Below are 16,537 nucleotides of genomic sequence, written 5' to 3'. Positions count from 1 at the left end.
AAAAGAAAAAATGGTTTTGAAACATTGTGTCTGTTTCTTTATATAATATTTACAGGCAATTCAACAACGCCACAAATACTTTTGCAAAGTAAAGCAATGTTAACTAACGCAAAATACGTGGAAAAATCTTGAGTAACCCTTGACACTACACATGATTCTACGGGTACGAGATAATTTTGTTGCTAATCACATGTCAGTATGTTTCTGGTGATCAACCAACGGGAAACGGTTCTGGTGCGGCAAGGGAGAGAACTTACTTATTTGATTGTTGCTTGACGTCATACACAATAATGTTGCACCTATACGAAGACCACAAGTGATCTTCAACGAGAGGTTATGGTCACCAAGTTTCCAATACGGGCAATGATGGAATCTACAAATTCCCTGACAAAATTGAAAACGTACTTAACAGCATTTGTCGTGTAAAGAAACAACAAATATTTTATTGAGAAATACACACACGAGTCCTTTGTTTTGAAGGAGTTACCATCTGTGATGCACTTGGAACAGCAAATTTAGAGGAAACACCTTTGTATGAAAAAACGAGTTTATAAAAAGTTTATCAATCACGCACATAGTACAACACATACGACAACTTTACATTATAATACGAGATAAGATAATTTTGCCACCATTAGCCTTTGCTCTGTTTAGTATACGTTTTATTAATGACTCAGTATATCTTATAGCAAAGTATTCTAATTATTTACAAACCAACGGAGACTGTACCAATATGACAAAAAAATGTACTATGACCACATTTTAAAGTTAATTCCTATTTCAGTCTGAAAGTCAACATAGCTCATTTGCGACAATATCTGGACCATATTTTTGCTACAATGTGTCTTGATACTATATGCATGGGATTATAATTTGATGCAAACAAAAACCCAGGCCATTATTAATCATTTGTTTAATGAACAAAATTACTAAACGATCCAAATTAATAATTGAAGAAGTGCAAGAGACATTTACACAAGTTCAGAATCTAAGCTGTTTTAAGAACTTGTGAATGTTTATACGGTTTGTTTTGAGCCCTACAGTCGCAGGGCGTAAACCGCTTAACTAAAACATCGTTCTAAACAAAACCAAAGCCGCCGAAACGAATAAAATCAAACCAACTGACTGACTGTTTTTCTTGGATCCACTGATACCTGTATAAAATAAAAAAGGAAAAGAAGGTTGGATTGCCAAGATGCAATAATGTCGTCACATGTAGTATTCTACGTTTGATGACAAAGTACCAATATCTGCATTGGTACAGATTACCATTCAAGAAGTTCACTACTTTATTAATTTCATGATGTTCACTGCCATACTCTAGAAATTTAGGGGTCAGGGTAGAAGGTGAGGAAACCAGAAGCTATAAGCGAAATATTCTTAAGTACAGCGTAAAACACCAATCACATGAATAAATATATAACCACCCTTAGATAAGTGCTAGACAAAATGGTAACCTTAAAAATAAAGCGTTAGACATGAAACACTCCATGTGCCATTCTGCCATGTAAAAATTTGATTATGTGATATATACTTTTCTATTCTCAATAACTTTGTATTTATTTATTTATTTGTTTGGTGTTTCACAAGGTGGTCCAAAATTTTACTTAAATAAGACGGTGGTTAGATTTATGGGTGAAAGAAATCTGAGTAAACAGTCGATCTTCACAAGGTACCTGATAAACTTTTGGCCGCAACCAAAACAGCCAGGACTGGATTCGAACATGCATGCCTCACTCTGACAGTCCCAGTGGCATTTGAGTTTGCAAAACAACAAAGAATTCCTTTTGGTACCTCATTAACAGAGCTTGCATGTGTCACACCTTATTAAAGAGGTGTCTACAAGCCACATCTCAAGAACAAGACCTACATGTGTCACATCTGTCTCACATGTCTCACCTGTGGCGAATCTTTCGCACACAAAAGGCAGCTTCATGTCACAGCTGTAGTCTGAAAAATAACCACCAGCGTTGATGCTTGCGCATGCGGGGTTACAAGATGAGCACGACGGAGACTTGTCCCAAGGACTGAAACATAAGCAAAGGTCAGAAGCGCATGCGTGTATTTCTTGATTTGATACAACGTATACTTAATATTATTTTACTAATACATAAAGGCGATCAGGCTTAATAATGAAACCAGATACTATCTGAGGAGAAACTGGCCCAGCTTTTAGACGTACAGCCACAGTCGAGTTGGCTGGATGAACCCGATGACCTCACAACCAACATTTCGTGGGCCGAAGAAAATAGTTTTTATTTTATCGTCAGTTCTTTTGACACTTTACATGCGTTCGTGTTTTATAGGCGTAAATGTAAAACAACCCATCCGAGTCTTTTGCTAAAATTTTGGAAGTCAATTTTTCTTTAGTTTTTATTCGTATCGATTTTACGTCGCTTTACGGCGTTATAACATTGACAATGTCCTACGAAAAAATTGACAAGATTTAAAGATTTAAAATATAAAGATTTGTGAAAATGGCTTAACAAAATGTTAAGGGGGCTGTCTGTCACTGCATAGCTTGTTCGAGTGTAATCTCGGGTGATTTCCAAATATTGAGGAGGATAAAATTTGCTGAACCATTTGCTGATCAGTTTATTTCCTTTGATCTAGAGTAGATGTCTGAATAATTCCAACGAATTTGATCAGCACTGGATTGATGGAAGCGTGATCTTGGTTAATGCGGCTTCAGTTTTATTTACCAAGAAAACAGTATTCACCAAATAAAGTTATGGAATAGGATAATGGATAAATTTTGACCGTAAAATACTGACGCTTAAATACCCTTTTACACGCCTTATATTTTCTATTATCTATTGATATTCAGTTATTTTTATTTTATCATATAATGCTCTGACTGTGGATTAACATCAAACTCAAGAAGTTTTCACTTATACTATGGGGATCAGTTTCATTTTTGGAGGAAATCGAAGTGTCCAAGGTAAACCACCGGCCTTAGGCAAATTACTTACGAACTTTCCGAAATGAGATGTACAGACACCCACACCTTAGAAGTGGTCTTTCACGAACGTTAGGCAGCAAAATACCTATACTTGCGTCGCTGACCGCTTATTGTCAGCAAGGCCACACGAGCAGTGGGTGGGGGAAACACTCAGTTAGTCACCGATTGCACACTCATACGCTCATTCAGATAACACACATGAGAGAATTGTCCACGGGATTTTCAGGATGGTCAGCATACGTCAACAAGCCTTCCCCCTGGCGGTCATTAAGCCCTGTCCAGTAAAACAGACTCAGGGATTGTCGTGTTGATAACTGATTGTTGACGAAATTCTGTAAGAAGAAAGTTGATGTCACAATACTGCAGTCATCAACCTATATCACACCTATTCGGGTCCTAGTTTAAGAATGGTCAATTGCCTTGAACATACGTGGGCCCCAGAGGAGTTTCGTAAATAGCAAATTGTGAAATACCTACTATGGGGTAGATTTACCGGATAATGGTGACTAGGGTTCAAGTTGAACAGGCCACTGTTGTCTTGAAATTTATAGGTTATAGGTTACTAGTTTGTCCACAAAACATCTCCGCCAAGCCAGAGATAAACACTAGACTACATGGCTTCATAGCGAATCCCTTAGGCTGGGTGTATTGTTTGATTTCTTGATATAACGCCCTGCTAAGAAATTGTTCTCTTCTGCTACGGCCTTCTATTTACAGATGACAAAGTGAACAAAGCATACTTCATCAATATTTAACCAACTTAAAAAATTTGGTTGTTTCCTTGGTTCTGGCACCAATATCTTACCAATGTTATTTCTATATCATTTTATTAAAAACTACTTGAAACAGGGTTTTATCGGCAGCATAAAGTTAATAAACATGCCACATTGTAGTGTAATGTGACAGAAAGCATTTACAATCTTTCAAGAAGAGCACATTGGAGCCGGATCGATCAGTCTTTTGTAAAAGTGGTCAGTAGAATAAGTAATCAGGGGGAATATTTGAAGTGGTATTTTACATAAAACGTTACAAGGCGTTAAATTATACACTTAATATGGCTTGATTTGGCGTTTAACACCATGCTCCAGAACGTTTCACTTATATGACGGCGGTAAGGTTCATGCATGCTATGAGGGGAGGAAACCAAAGTGCACGGAATTAACCACCCATCTTCGGCAGGTACTTACAAAAACCTTTTGACGTTAAGCGACAGTTGGATTCGAACACATGACCTGATAGTCACAGAGAGACAGCGAGATACCTCTACAGCTATCTGAGTTAGCGACGACCCTAACTATTTTAGAACGAAGAATAACAAATGAAACCTGCATGATATTTTAGACGTAATTATAAAGACAATTTCTAGAAATAAAACGATTTATTGAAGATTTCATTTGACGGTCACATCATTCATTCATTCATTCATTCCATTTATTGCTAGATAAGGGATTACAATGCCAAGCAGGTTAATGTGCTATGAGAGAAAATTACATATAACGGCAATTAAGAGTTAGGTCAGATGAACTGATTAACCCACCAGTTCGTCCGGGTCATCAACAGCTAACAGCGTCCCGACTAGAGGTTCCGCCAGTCTTTGGCACAGGCTCCGAGCCTCTCCCCAGCTCATCGTGTTGGTGACGTTGCTTGCCGTGGGTCCGAACAGATAGCACACCCCCGCATTGTTACTCACCCAGTTTTTCGGGCAACCGCCTGCGAAGGGAGATTTGGCTTTTATACAACCCAGCCTATAAAAGCGTCATTCAAGCCTGATGGAATATTTATCCATTTTGTCTCGTTAACGGAAGCGCCAGGTTTATGGGAGGATAAAACCGGAGTGCCCGGAGTAAACCACAGCCACTGGCCATCAGCTACGTCATCATCAATTTTCTGGCGACCTCATTTGTCAGGGGCAATCGGCAGTGCCGAGGACACATTCTAGGCGACTGAACAAGCAAGGGCACCAAATAAACAAAATCACACGGTTCTTGCAAAACACTTTAGGGATGTGTCTGTCTGCTTCCTTCATTCAACAGACATTCGTTTGTGGCGATTTTAGTAGTATGGGTATTTCAGTTATTTACTGGATTGGTGTTTAATGGTGTGTTCTAAAAGTTTCAACGCTTTAGAATTTTTAGTTTTATGACGGTGGCCAGATTTCTGGGTGGAGGAAACCGGAGAGCCCAGACAGAACCATCGACATGCACCAGGTTCATTGAAAACCCCTTGACCTATAGCCTAGCGCACACGAACAACATTTGTTGCCGAAAACCGGATTTTCTGAACCCGGTGTCGAATGATCTGGAACACGGGCAACATTTGTTGTGCATTTTTGAAGACTGCAACCGTGAATGATGGTCACATGATACTTTCAAGGTCATGCGACACACGATACGTTCAAGTTAATATGACACCCAAAATTTGTGTCATAGCTTCCATTTTGTATGTGCTCACATGACATTTCACATGACGCTGATTTGTTGATGTAGACGACAAGGATCTCACAAGATTCAGATTGCCTGCAGACAGGCGAAATCATGCGCTCAGCTCATTTGTTTCTGTTTTTTCTTTCTTTTTTTTTGTTGCCCAAAATTATACAGACTACTCTGTAGATGAGACCTGACTTGTAGAAAGTATCTCGTCTGGAGAGGTTAACTCACCTCTACAGAGCACCTCACCTGTAGAGGGGGCCTCACCTATAGAGGCGACCTCACCTGTAGAAGGAGCCTCGCAGATGTATCCTCCATTCTGACCACAAGGCTGATCATTCCAGGTTAACTTAGCGGTGATCGCCACACAGTCCTCAATTCCCATATAATCATTCGGCTCCTGGTTCCAAACCCTGTAATAGTGATTAGACTGTAATTGTGATTAGATCAACAACTAGTGATCTATTTGCGTTTCGACAAGGATCCGTCGATCAAATATCCGTTGTGGTTGTCAATCATTGGAATTGTCCCACCTTTTTTAGCTCCTCATTGACACCCTGATTCCTCCCACTCCCAACCATTCGGTTGTACATGTACACAGTCAGTAAACATTTATGAAATGTGGTCTGAATACAGAACTTGATGCTTACAAGACATCCTGTGAAGGTTGGCTGCCATCAGCATACGCCCAAGGCCCACCTCCCGAGGATCTAAGCTGTGTCCAGTACGTCGTCGTGTAATACGTCGCAATTTTGTCTATCCAGTCCTAAAACAAAAAGGCAAACTATTACAATAATTTGTGAATTAAGACATTTTGTTTAGAATTATTGGGTTTTACCATGTACTCAACAATATTTTTCTTCATTATATTTATTCTCACTTTTGTCTTATTTGCCAGGTTTACGTGTAGAGAAAACGAGAGTGCTCTTAGTAAATCATTGCACTTCGCCCCAGCTGAAGCAGCAAGAGCTGGATTCGAGCGAGTGAACTCACTGGTTAATGGCCTGACAGTGGCAGTTAGCCAGGGCTTTAAGCATTGGAGCCAACGGGGGCCCATATTTCTCTTAAAGGAAGACTATAGTGCTAATGCGGAGCTGAAATAAAACCATTTACCTTCATCATGCAAATGTCTAAACCCTCTCGCGGAGAACTGAAGGCAACCCAGCGACAGCTGGATTCCAACCCTAGACACCATGCCCGCAAGAATTTGTAGTTAGACGCCCATAACATGTGAAGTTATGTAGGGATTTTTTGACACAAATTTTATTGTCTAATATTATGGAGTAACGGAACTGGGAATAGTTCGTGACAAACTCGTAAATCACTTAGGTGTATAAGTAATCAATAATAATTATAAAAACAGATTGCATTTTGTTAATCTTCATATTTATAAAAAAAATAACAAAGGTTTCATAATACGTAGTAAATAACTGTAGATTGTAGACGTTTGACAGACGAGCAAGTAGTGGAGTAAATGACCTACCTGCTCGTCTAGGGAGTCTATCTTGAGGAGATCAGCCCCGACATTAAGACATCTCTGTCGGGCGCCATCTTGAGTGTCACCAAACATTGTTTGGAAGAAATAACATTTCTTTCCGGCTCTTGTCCAAGAACCGCAGCCAAACTTACCGTCGTAAGGCGTCTGAGGAACTGAAACAAATGTATAGCAGTTTATTTATTTTTTGCTGAAGACTTGCTTATGTCATGTAATAGTGACGTGTCAGTCTTATACTATTATCACCGGTTCGGATTATACTGTCTGGGCAAGACGTTCAATTTCAAACAGCAAAATTACTGCATTAATTAAAACCACTTTTAAATGACACATTATAATCTCTGTATCTGAAAGAAGGTGGTCTACTTTTCCGTTTTTCGTTCTTATGGATAAGGATGCAATTTCTTCCAGTTTCTTGCTGGAGGTCTTATTTAAAGCCACACAGTATATGAAGGTTAATATATTCGCTAATGACCCACAGGATATAAACGAGAAAGTGACGTTTGCTAGATTCTGTGAAACAATTCGTTAAATTTATTTTCGTGTTCAAGAATTTTCACTTTCACAACTGATGGCCGATGTGTGGAGTAATCTTTGGCAGTGGTCTAGCATATTTCCTGTTCAAGGTCGTGTTTGAATCCCAACCTCGTGCGTTCTTGCCTTTGAAAGGCAGGTACCTTAACCATATGACGTTCCCCATGAAATAATTGCCACCCTACCTGAACCGTCTGTTCTCTTGCATACATAATTAAATAGTGAATTGCAGGCTTTATCAGCGAACTTCCCATTGACAAAAATTGCACATCTTTCTCCACCATTCAAGTTGTTAGGCTCTTGTGCCCATGTCCTGTGTAGTAAATGCATTTAACAAAATTTAATCTATAGGCCTACCAGGAAATGAACTGTACATGAATCATGTAAGGAAGGTAAATACTCTAGGAAAGTGGTCTTATGCTGTCATTCGTTCATTATTCCATTTGAAACCCTCTGAAAAGAGAAACTAGTCTTGCAACTTCCTCTACTTGAATAACAATATTAGCTTTGTTTAATAATGATCACTTGAATTGTTATCGAAGTTTTTTTCCCTGTTACACAGGTCTGGTGAGCCCCTTTCAACTATAAATAAAATCCACAGGTGATGAGATCATCATCATAGTGTGTTGTCATTATCAGGATATTTATATTTAACTGTAGAATAAACGGCACGCCAATAGTAAAACAGGTATATCTTGAAAGTACAGAAGTAAAGAGTCAAACAGCTGCGACTGGCGACTACTATGAGTTAATGATTTTCATTCAGAGATTTATATACATAGATTACTCTACTATTTAAGTAAATGACAGATGTTAAAAGTACATATACCAAAAAGGGTTTATTATTAAGTTTCATCGTCTAAACCAGACTAATCGAAAAGAGGGGGAACAAAGACACAGTTCTCCACAAAACAGGTCAGGGAAGTTCTGTTACCTCCTCAAACATGGACTGCAATGGACTGAAACGGTAGTAGGTCTATTTAAAAGTTGACGGTTAAAACTTGATTTTGTGAAAAACGTCATATTCATACAAATATAACTGAGAAAGAAAGCAAGAACAGATTTAACTGAACGGCTCTCGCAAAATGAAAAGACACCAACATTAAAAGATAAAATGTCAAAAATTTGACAGCCACTTTGTCATCTGACCGCGAAGGAAAGAACGATCGACCAAGGGAATGTAGAGCTGCGAATTAGCTGCAACTAAAATCACAATGTGCTTACAGCTGAGCAGGTGAGCCATTGTCCCACATCCACTGACCACCAGTCTTCGTGGCACTAACCCACCAGGGTAGGGTGTTCTGCGCGTTTTCCGGTAAAACGGTCTTCAGGTAGTCCTATATGTAAGGCGACATGAAGCATCAAATACCAAAAAGGATATATTTAGAACTTTACAAGGAAGATTTATTGTGTTGTTATATCCCATATTTTTGTTTTGCTGCCAGACACAAAAGATTCCTACTATTTTTTTTATCGTCGCTGCAATTTTTTTTACCTTGTTTTGCTTAGCCAAGAGATTGCCAGAGAGAGTGTCTAAGTTACTCCTGTTTAACCATTTACATGCTAAAACAAGGGTAAGAAACTTACTTTCGCTTCTTTGCTGATGTTAGTGCACGCAATCAATAATGTAAACAACCCGTTCACCAATGCGGTGACTGTGAGTTCTGGCGCATGCTGATTTCCTCTCCAGCTGTACGTGGGAAGGCCTGCAGCAACCTGTGGATGGTCGTAGGTTTCCCCAGGGCTCTTGCCGGTTTTCTCTCACCATAATGCTGGCCGGCGTCGTATAAGTGAAATATTCTTGAGTACGGCGGAAAACACCAATCAAATAAATAAACAAATAAATGCAAACAGTAAAAGAAACAGTGTTACGAATTCTGTATAATCTTATAATCTTGTATGACTTACGATGTTGGCCTGATTCTCAAGGTTGGCTAGCTGTATGTTGCCTCCCATACTCTTACAGCGTGCCTGGGCCTGTTGTTTTGTCATCAACTCCGAGGCATTTAGCGTGTTACTGACATACAGACATCTGTCATCACTGATGAGGAAACCCAACGGACATCCTTCCTCTGCAATATGTGTCATTTACAAGAATGTATCAGCCACAACCAAATGACAGTTATAAACATGTGTCAGTTACAAGCATGTGTCAATATAAATACGCGCAAGTTACAAACATGTTCTCAGTTACAAACGTGTTAATTATAAGCACATGTCAATTACAAACGTGTCAGTCACAACCACGTGTCAGTTACAAATATATGCAAGTTATAAAAGAATGACATGAAACCTCGTTATAAACGTGTTGACTACAAGTACTTGTCAATCATAAAAATACATCAGTCATAATCATGTGCCAGTTACAAACGTGTCACCTACGAGTGATAGCTATAAACATGTGTCAGAAACAAACATCTGTTAATTACAAACATGCACCAATCACAAACATATATTATATTACAAACATTTGTCAGTCAAACATGACCGTCATCCGGAAACAAATCACAGTACAATCCCCACTTTTATTCAACATGAAACTCAGTACTATGCAAATTGAGCCATACACGCATAACACCCCCCCCTCCCACACACACACACACACATGGACCAACGCTTGTATAACACACAGCACAGTCATGCGTTTCTCCACGTGTCTTCAACAGAAACCCCTAACACACATGCATAACACACAGACCAATCCTGGATTCCTCATATATTTGTTCATTTGGAATCACACAACTATAGGTATACACATGCACGTGTGACATACAACTGTATAACATGCTTGGGACATGGTAGTGCTGCACTACGGATTTCAGGTATATCTGCTTGGAACTTGATATGCAAGTGTTTACATGAAACAAAAGAATGAAAAGATTATTAATGTTAAGGATTTTATGTATACTGTAAGGAGAACAAGGAGTAAACATGGTTGAGCTGTGTTACAAGCTGGAGGTCACTGTGATAGTGCTGTGTTTTAAATTTGTGGTATATATGTTTATGCCGTGTCACGTACGCATAACCTCACAGAGGTAGCCATATTTCTGGTCACACGATTCATCGGTGAAGGTCATTTGTTCATTAACTGCAGCACAGTTCTCATTCCCCTTGGCGTTGTTTGGCTCATTTCCCCAAGACCTAGACGGACAAGACATTTTGTTTAATGTTTATTTATTTATTATTACTCGGTATGAATTGCCATACAAATGCGGACAAATCTAGTTACACAAACTGTACTAAACGAAATAGTGATGTACGCGCTTAAGTGGGTTCGGTAGCCTAACTAATTATCTAGTGGTGTAAAACAGGTTAGGCCTATTCTAAAATTTCCGCTTGTAAACATTTTAATCTTAATTCGTCACTTGAATATGTATCATTCACATATCATGATCAACAACGCACGGCGTAAAACACCAATCAAAAAAAATTTATCAAAAACACCTAAATATGAACCATGAACCTGACGCCTTCAAATAAGTGAACATTTAATAGCTTTCATTGCGAATCAAATAAATTAGATATGAATAACTAAATGAAATGTTTCCACTCACAAAACGGCCTTGTCCACAGGCCAGTTTCTCGCCCATGTCCATGAATTTCTTCGTCTCTTCATCTGAGTCCACCAGCCGGCTGACTTGAACACCCCCAACTCTCCAGTAAGGAAAGTCTAACAGCAATAATAACAACACGCGTTGCTTTGTCAACATATTCCAACAGATTTGTTCATTAAAATAACTTTATAAACAAACAGAAAATCTGCATATCAAGCACGCACTGGTGATACTTTAGAAATTTAAAAGTGAAGTGTTAAGGCCCAAATGCAGATAAACGGCATTCGGGTAAAGTTACAATTCGTAACTTTTTCGATAAATTTGCAGTTGCTCTCTTAACTTTGTTATAGTTATTATTTTTACAAATACCATCATGCATTCCTAACATCAATTGGTAACTTCACAATTTAATTTAATTCAACATGAAAAACTGAAATGATTGTCTGTTTTGACTAAAATTAAAATTTTGAGGTTCTATGGTTGCCTATAATGACCCATCGGTATCAGTGATGTCACATACATAAGTTCGTTTCACGGTCCATTCAGCGAATACATTCATAGATCTATATACATATGCATTTAGAGCGATGAAATCAATCGATGTAAAAACATGATGTGACGTCACTGGTCCGAATATGATCAGAAAAGGTCATCGCAGAATCCAAATGCATTTTTCTGGGTAGTAAAATTCTGATAAAATAAGTCAAACTATTTTCGTGGACAGTTTTTTAATCGTGACATATACTTTACGGTAGTGTTTTGTTTTCCTTTAAAAGCACGAAAGCACGATCTACCAGATCAAACTGGTATATAATGTATTTTTCTTACATGTACTGAAAAAGAATAATGTTCAATCCAGCTTGAACCAGAGCCACCATAGCGCGGAGAAAGGTATCCCATTCCGATTTACCGTTACAGCCTTTATTTTGTGACATGCATATGAGGTGATAAATATGACTGTTTTCATATTCCTGGAGGGTGTCCCAGTATCTTTTGAACACCCTGATATGATGAAATAACCATCTGAGTGATAGCGGAAATAGGGAAAAAAAACTACAAATGAGATCCCCTGATTACAGGCTGGCTAATTCTGTTATACGTGTATAAAGAAGAGTGATATAATTACAGGGTAAAGTAAACTATCAAATAAATAAATAAAAAATCTATTACGTAGCAAGGCAGGGACCCATAATTTCCGCCCAGTAAATTGTGTCTTACTCACCAATTCGCTCTGAGTTTCCACCGTTAACAAATCAGCACCTTTGTCTTTGCAATCCTTCAAAGCCTGCTGTTGAGTCGCAAGTACATTATTTTTGACAAGATAACAGAATCCATTGTCATTCACCCACCCATCAGTGCAGTAATCATTTATGGTATCTTGGGCATAAATTAAATCTGTGGATAGAAATGAAGGCATTTTAAGTGCAAACGAAAATCGAATACTAGGTGTATTTCAGTGACGTAACCAGTGTCTAATGTTGGGGGGATTTTAATGCGGAATGTGTTACGTTGGGCGTACTTGATGAAACGAAGGTTGAATGTTCAGCGTATTTTAATGATAAAAACGAATTCATAGACGAATCTTGGGAATATTTTAATGTTGAAATTCTATGGTTAGGAATACTTTAATGATAAGGCGAAGGTCGCACGTGCAATGAAGGTATAGTGTTGGGGGCGCTTTAACGGTGAAGCAATGGTCCAGCGTTCATGGTGTTTTAACGATAAAACGAATCTCAAATACTGGGGTGATACCGAATACGCCTACCATGGATAAAGAATTTTTAGATTCCGTCGCTCTCACTGGTAGTACTAAGCAATGGACGACAGCGGGAAAGTTCAGATAAAATCTTACGTTCTTTGAAGATAACTTTTCTCCACTAATATGGCACATACGTTTGTACATAGCATGTTGCAAAGTTGCTCAAGGCCGTACGTTTAGGTCCGTTACTCCGCTATTCTTAACCCTTAAAACCGATCGCCATTGTACAAGTGAAACATCCAGGATTATGGAGTTAAATAACGATCAAGCAAGTAAACACATGTAGCATCGTTATAAGCGAGTAAGTTGCAACTTCCTCTTTTACGGTCTTAGATGTGACTCGACCCAGGATTGACCCTGGATCCGAAGCCTCCCGAAGCGTTAAAGTGATTTGAAGTTATGTATGTATGTATTATTTAACAAGACACAATGCATTCGCCAGTTGCTGTTGAGTTTTAGGCAGGTTAACAAGGTTCGGTTTGCTTATACCTAAAATCATCATCAGTATGTGAATTCTGACATATAAAGTAGCTAAAATACTTCATTTTTAATTTTGGGATTGTTGATTAGCCCCATACTCAAGAAGATTTGGTTACAAGATGGCGTTCGGATTTATGGGTGCTCGAGGAGGTCAAAGTGTTCGGGGTAAAACGCCAATGATGCACTGAAAAATGAATCTGTTATTTTGAACAGAAAGTATGTTGTCTGAGTGATGCTAGAATGTATTCGGTTATTATGTTACAGTATGTTGTTGCATTCAACAGAACATCATGTTAGTCTAATGGAATCTTTATGTTGAATTAAGACAATATGTGTGTTATAGTTAACCGGATAATCTGCTGTATTAGCAGAAAACATTCTGGCATCATGACTTTCTGTTAAAAATAACAGATTAATTTTATTGAGTGTGGGCAAGATAATGAGGAGCTTTCCCGAGTGTGATGTACATGAATATAGATCATCTTGGTGCAAGGCGAGTGTCTTCAACGAAAGTGGCACAGGCAAGGGAGCGAGGCGTCACCAAGGCCTACAAATTGCCTGTTCAAAGCCAGGCTTCGAATCCGGATGTGTGAAAATACTTTTGATCTACAGTGTGTGGAAATGGCTTACCTTGGTAGGTGATTGCAGCAAGCAAACCAAGCAACCTGATCATTGTGCTGGCAATGATGAACGCTCCCTGTGGCTTGTATTTTTATGAGAATAACCTCCCTTGACTCGTATCTCCTGGTATATCAATCTCCACGTGAGTTCAGTGTTACACTGTTATCAGTTGTATTGTGATCAGAACGCGATGGAGGCGGTGTACAGAGAGAGCGTGCTTAGCTGAAAAGATATCAGGGGCCATAGGCCGTTTTGTTGAGATATACAAACCAGCCTGTAACTATACACGTACTCGTCCAATCTATACATGCCTGTAACACATACAAAATCCTACAGACACATCAGGTTGACTTAGTTGTACTATATTAGTGTTTTATCAAGTATCACAGATGTAGGACGACAGCTTTATTGGTTTATCTTCTAGATGTTTTGTTGATGTTTATTTTGTATCAATGGATTAATTGAATAGCGTCCAGCTTACACAACACAGTTGGAACGGGAATTTTTTTTCTCTGGTAAAAATTGAAAATGTTTTTTCAATAAATCAAAAAAGGTCAGCTATTGGATGAATGAATTGACATCCAACAAGTAACATAGTTATTATTAATTTTAATTTTTTTCTCTTGACGCAGCTCGGAATAGAACCCGGTCTCCCTGTGATGAGTTGGAAGTTCTATACTCTAACAATGGTATTTTTAAGTATTAGTCTAAGCAAGTCTTTTGGCAGGTACCCTATTTCTTCACTCTTGGTGCATGTTGATCATGTGTTCAAGTCTATTTTAAGGACATTTCTCACCCTACACTGAAATATTTAGATTCTAATTAGATTTAATAGCAAATGCACGTGAAGAAAATTCACCGTAACCAAGAGATTAAGGCGGATACCTTTGCCTTCAAAAAGGTACTTAAAATGTTCACCACTGTGAGAGTCAGTGTAATTTATTTCAGGGTACTTCTCATAGCACCCCATAAGACCTGAGAAAAGCAAATTATTGGTTTCTGTTAGTCATCAGCCGGAATATAATCATGTCATATATTTCCAGTATGACAATCCATTGACATGACTTGTACAATCAACAGTATAACACAGAAACAAGGCCAGTAACTCTTATGGGATAAATGCCACTCGGGAATGAACTTTGATTGCTTGTCTCCCTTCCACACCACATGGTGATTTGGGCATACACGTACTCTGATTAAGGCCATAGTCAATGTTTATTTTAAAGCTACTCTGTATGTTTGCTGGCAGGCAATAAAATGTGTTATTAGTCCCAGAGGGTGTGGGATTATACTAACGACACTCATACTGAAAAAATAGCGAGTAATTAAAACCGTGTGTTTTAAACTAATCCTTTTGAATTGCACATTAAACTCCGATTTCCGTTTTTGTTACTTATCGTTGTATGTGGCGAGAATGGTTTCATACTGATTCATGCGATGAACCGATTAACGACCATCACATACTGGTACCCGTTTAATATCACTCTGAAAATAGTTATAAGACTGTGGTGTATAATTTATAAAAAGGATTCCCCGTATTTTAAAAAATGAGATCTTAAGTTAAATAAAATAATTGTCCACAAAAACACAGGAATTTTGTTCTCTGAAAGCTTTATCCTGGTTTAAAGATTTATATTACAAAAAAAGATGTGTGCAAAGAATTGATCCACGAATGGTGCGCGCTACACGAATTACTTTTGTAACTGAAATAACCTGATGGAAATGATATCCACCCATTTAGTAGGAACAGACACAGGCGTGAAGTCCGGCTTCAGTTCATTGACGAATTATGTTTTGAACTTTACAGGTTGAAACTTCATTGCGTGGCGCACAGCATCAACAGAAAGACTAAGAATAGCGGCTGTTTTCTTGCCAAATGTTACTGGGTGAGATGAATACAATCAATGCCTGTTCTCTTCAGCATGTCCTTTCCATGTAGAGGTACTGTTAGAGTTGCGATTCAACACGGGGACACTACTCTGTTTTGTACATGGAATAATGTTGAAAGCGAGACAAAATCTGGAAGAAAAAGGTGGCGCTAGGATCCCCTTTTGTCTGGAATAAAACTACGGCCTTCGGTGTGTATCTTGCAGACTTTCCCAATGTGACATACAAATTTCCACTCGTAGATCGTGCTCAGTGCCTATGCTATACAGGTGGAAGGCAAGGTTCCTTCATGTGATACCATTTAAACAGTGGTATAGCGGCTGTGGATCGCTTATTTCCATCAAAGCTTCGCTAATCGTAAAGACACGAGAACCTTGATGAGTTCCCTGTGCAAGGCCGCGTCTTGAACCAACACTTTGTGAGCCTGATCGATTTCAAGACATACATATTAACGATGATTCGCCCTAAATACCTTCATAAGTAGCACGTAATTTAAAAATAAGACTTTACTGATTGGCTGTGGACAGAGCAGGATTCAAATATACTGATCCTCAATGATTCACCATTGATTCCGCATCGGCGAGGGTATTTATATCTGAGATAATATGAGGAACATCTGCATCCTGAAGTTTATTACAGTTATGGAGTATCCCGTTCCCAGGAAAAAAAGCGCGATCCGGTCTAATACGTAAAATAGCCATTTGAAATGCGACATACAAGGATGTACCCCAGATGTGTATTAATTACCCGTTTACTGTAACTGTGTAGGGATAAAAAAATATGTTTTATTAGTGGCAAAAGTTCATAGTTAGGACACCT

The 16,537-nt window shown here is 38.6% G+C and overlaps 1 protein-coding gene across 2 annotated transcripts; it reads right to left on the bottom strand.

Moving 5' to 3' along the window:
• Nucleotides 1-469: 469 nt before the first annotated feature.
• On the bottom strand, nt 470-13,919 carry LOC135468438 (macrophage mannose receptor 1-like). 2 transcript variants are annotated; one of them, XM_064746699.1, is made up of 14 exons: nt 13,841-13,919; nt 12,194-12,366; nt 10,972-11,087; nt 10,437-10,558; nt 9,326-9,489; nt 8,642-8,754; nt 7,603-7,730; nt 6,872-7,038; nt 6,039-6,154; nt 5,674-5,801; nt 4,500-4,672; nt 3,161-3,294; nt 1,900-2,027; nt 470-1,154 (listed from the first exon to the last, which is right to left on the bottom strand). In XM_064746699.1, the coding sequence occupies exons 1-14, from the start codon at nt 13,881-13,883 to the stop codon at nt 1,066-1,068; spliced, it is 1,794 nt and encodes a 597-aa protein (XP_064602769.1). In that variant the 5' UTR covers nt 13,884-13,919; the 3' UTR covers nt 470-1,065. The 2 variants fall into 2 exon arrangements, with proteins under 2 accessions (XP_064602769.1, XP_064602770.1); XM_064746700.1 differs by lacking the exon at nt 13,841-13,919 and having other exon boundaries at nt 10,972-11,115; nt 12,194-12,307.
• Nucleotides 13,920-16,537: the final 2,618 nt, after the last annotated feature.

This window comes from Liolophura sinensis, chromosome 6, assembly GCF_032854445.1.
Source record: "Liolophura sinensis isolate JHLJ2023 chromosome 6, CUHK_Ljap_v2, whole genome shotgun sequence".
In the NCBI taxonomy this organism is placed as follows: domain Eukaryota; kingdom Metazoa; phylum Mollusca; class Polyplacophora; order Chitonida; family Chitonidae; genus Liolophura; species Liolophura sinensis.
This window is presented reverse-complemented; position numbering and strand designations above follow the sequence as displayed.

Bases quoted from the DNA above. Each gene is read 5' to 3' on its own strand.
- LOC135468438 (XM_064746699.1), bottom strand. From the start codon at position 13,883: ATGATCAGGTTGCTTGGTTTGCTTGCTGCAATCACCTACCAAG. The intron at 7,039-7,602 runs GTAGGGTGGCAA...CATTTGTTTCAG, and splicing joins CAAGAGAACAGACGGTTCAG to TTCCTCAGACGCCTTACGAC. The intron at 3,295-4,499 runs GTGGGTTAATCA...TTCTTCTTACAG, and splicing joins TTGATGACCCGGACGAACTG to AATTTCGTCAACAATCAGTT.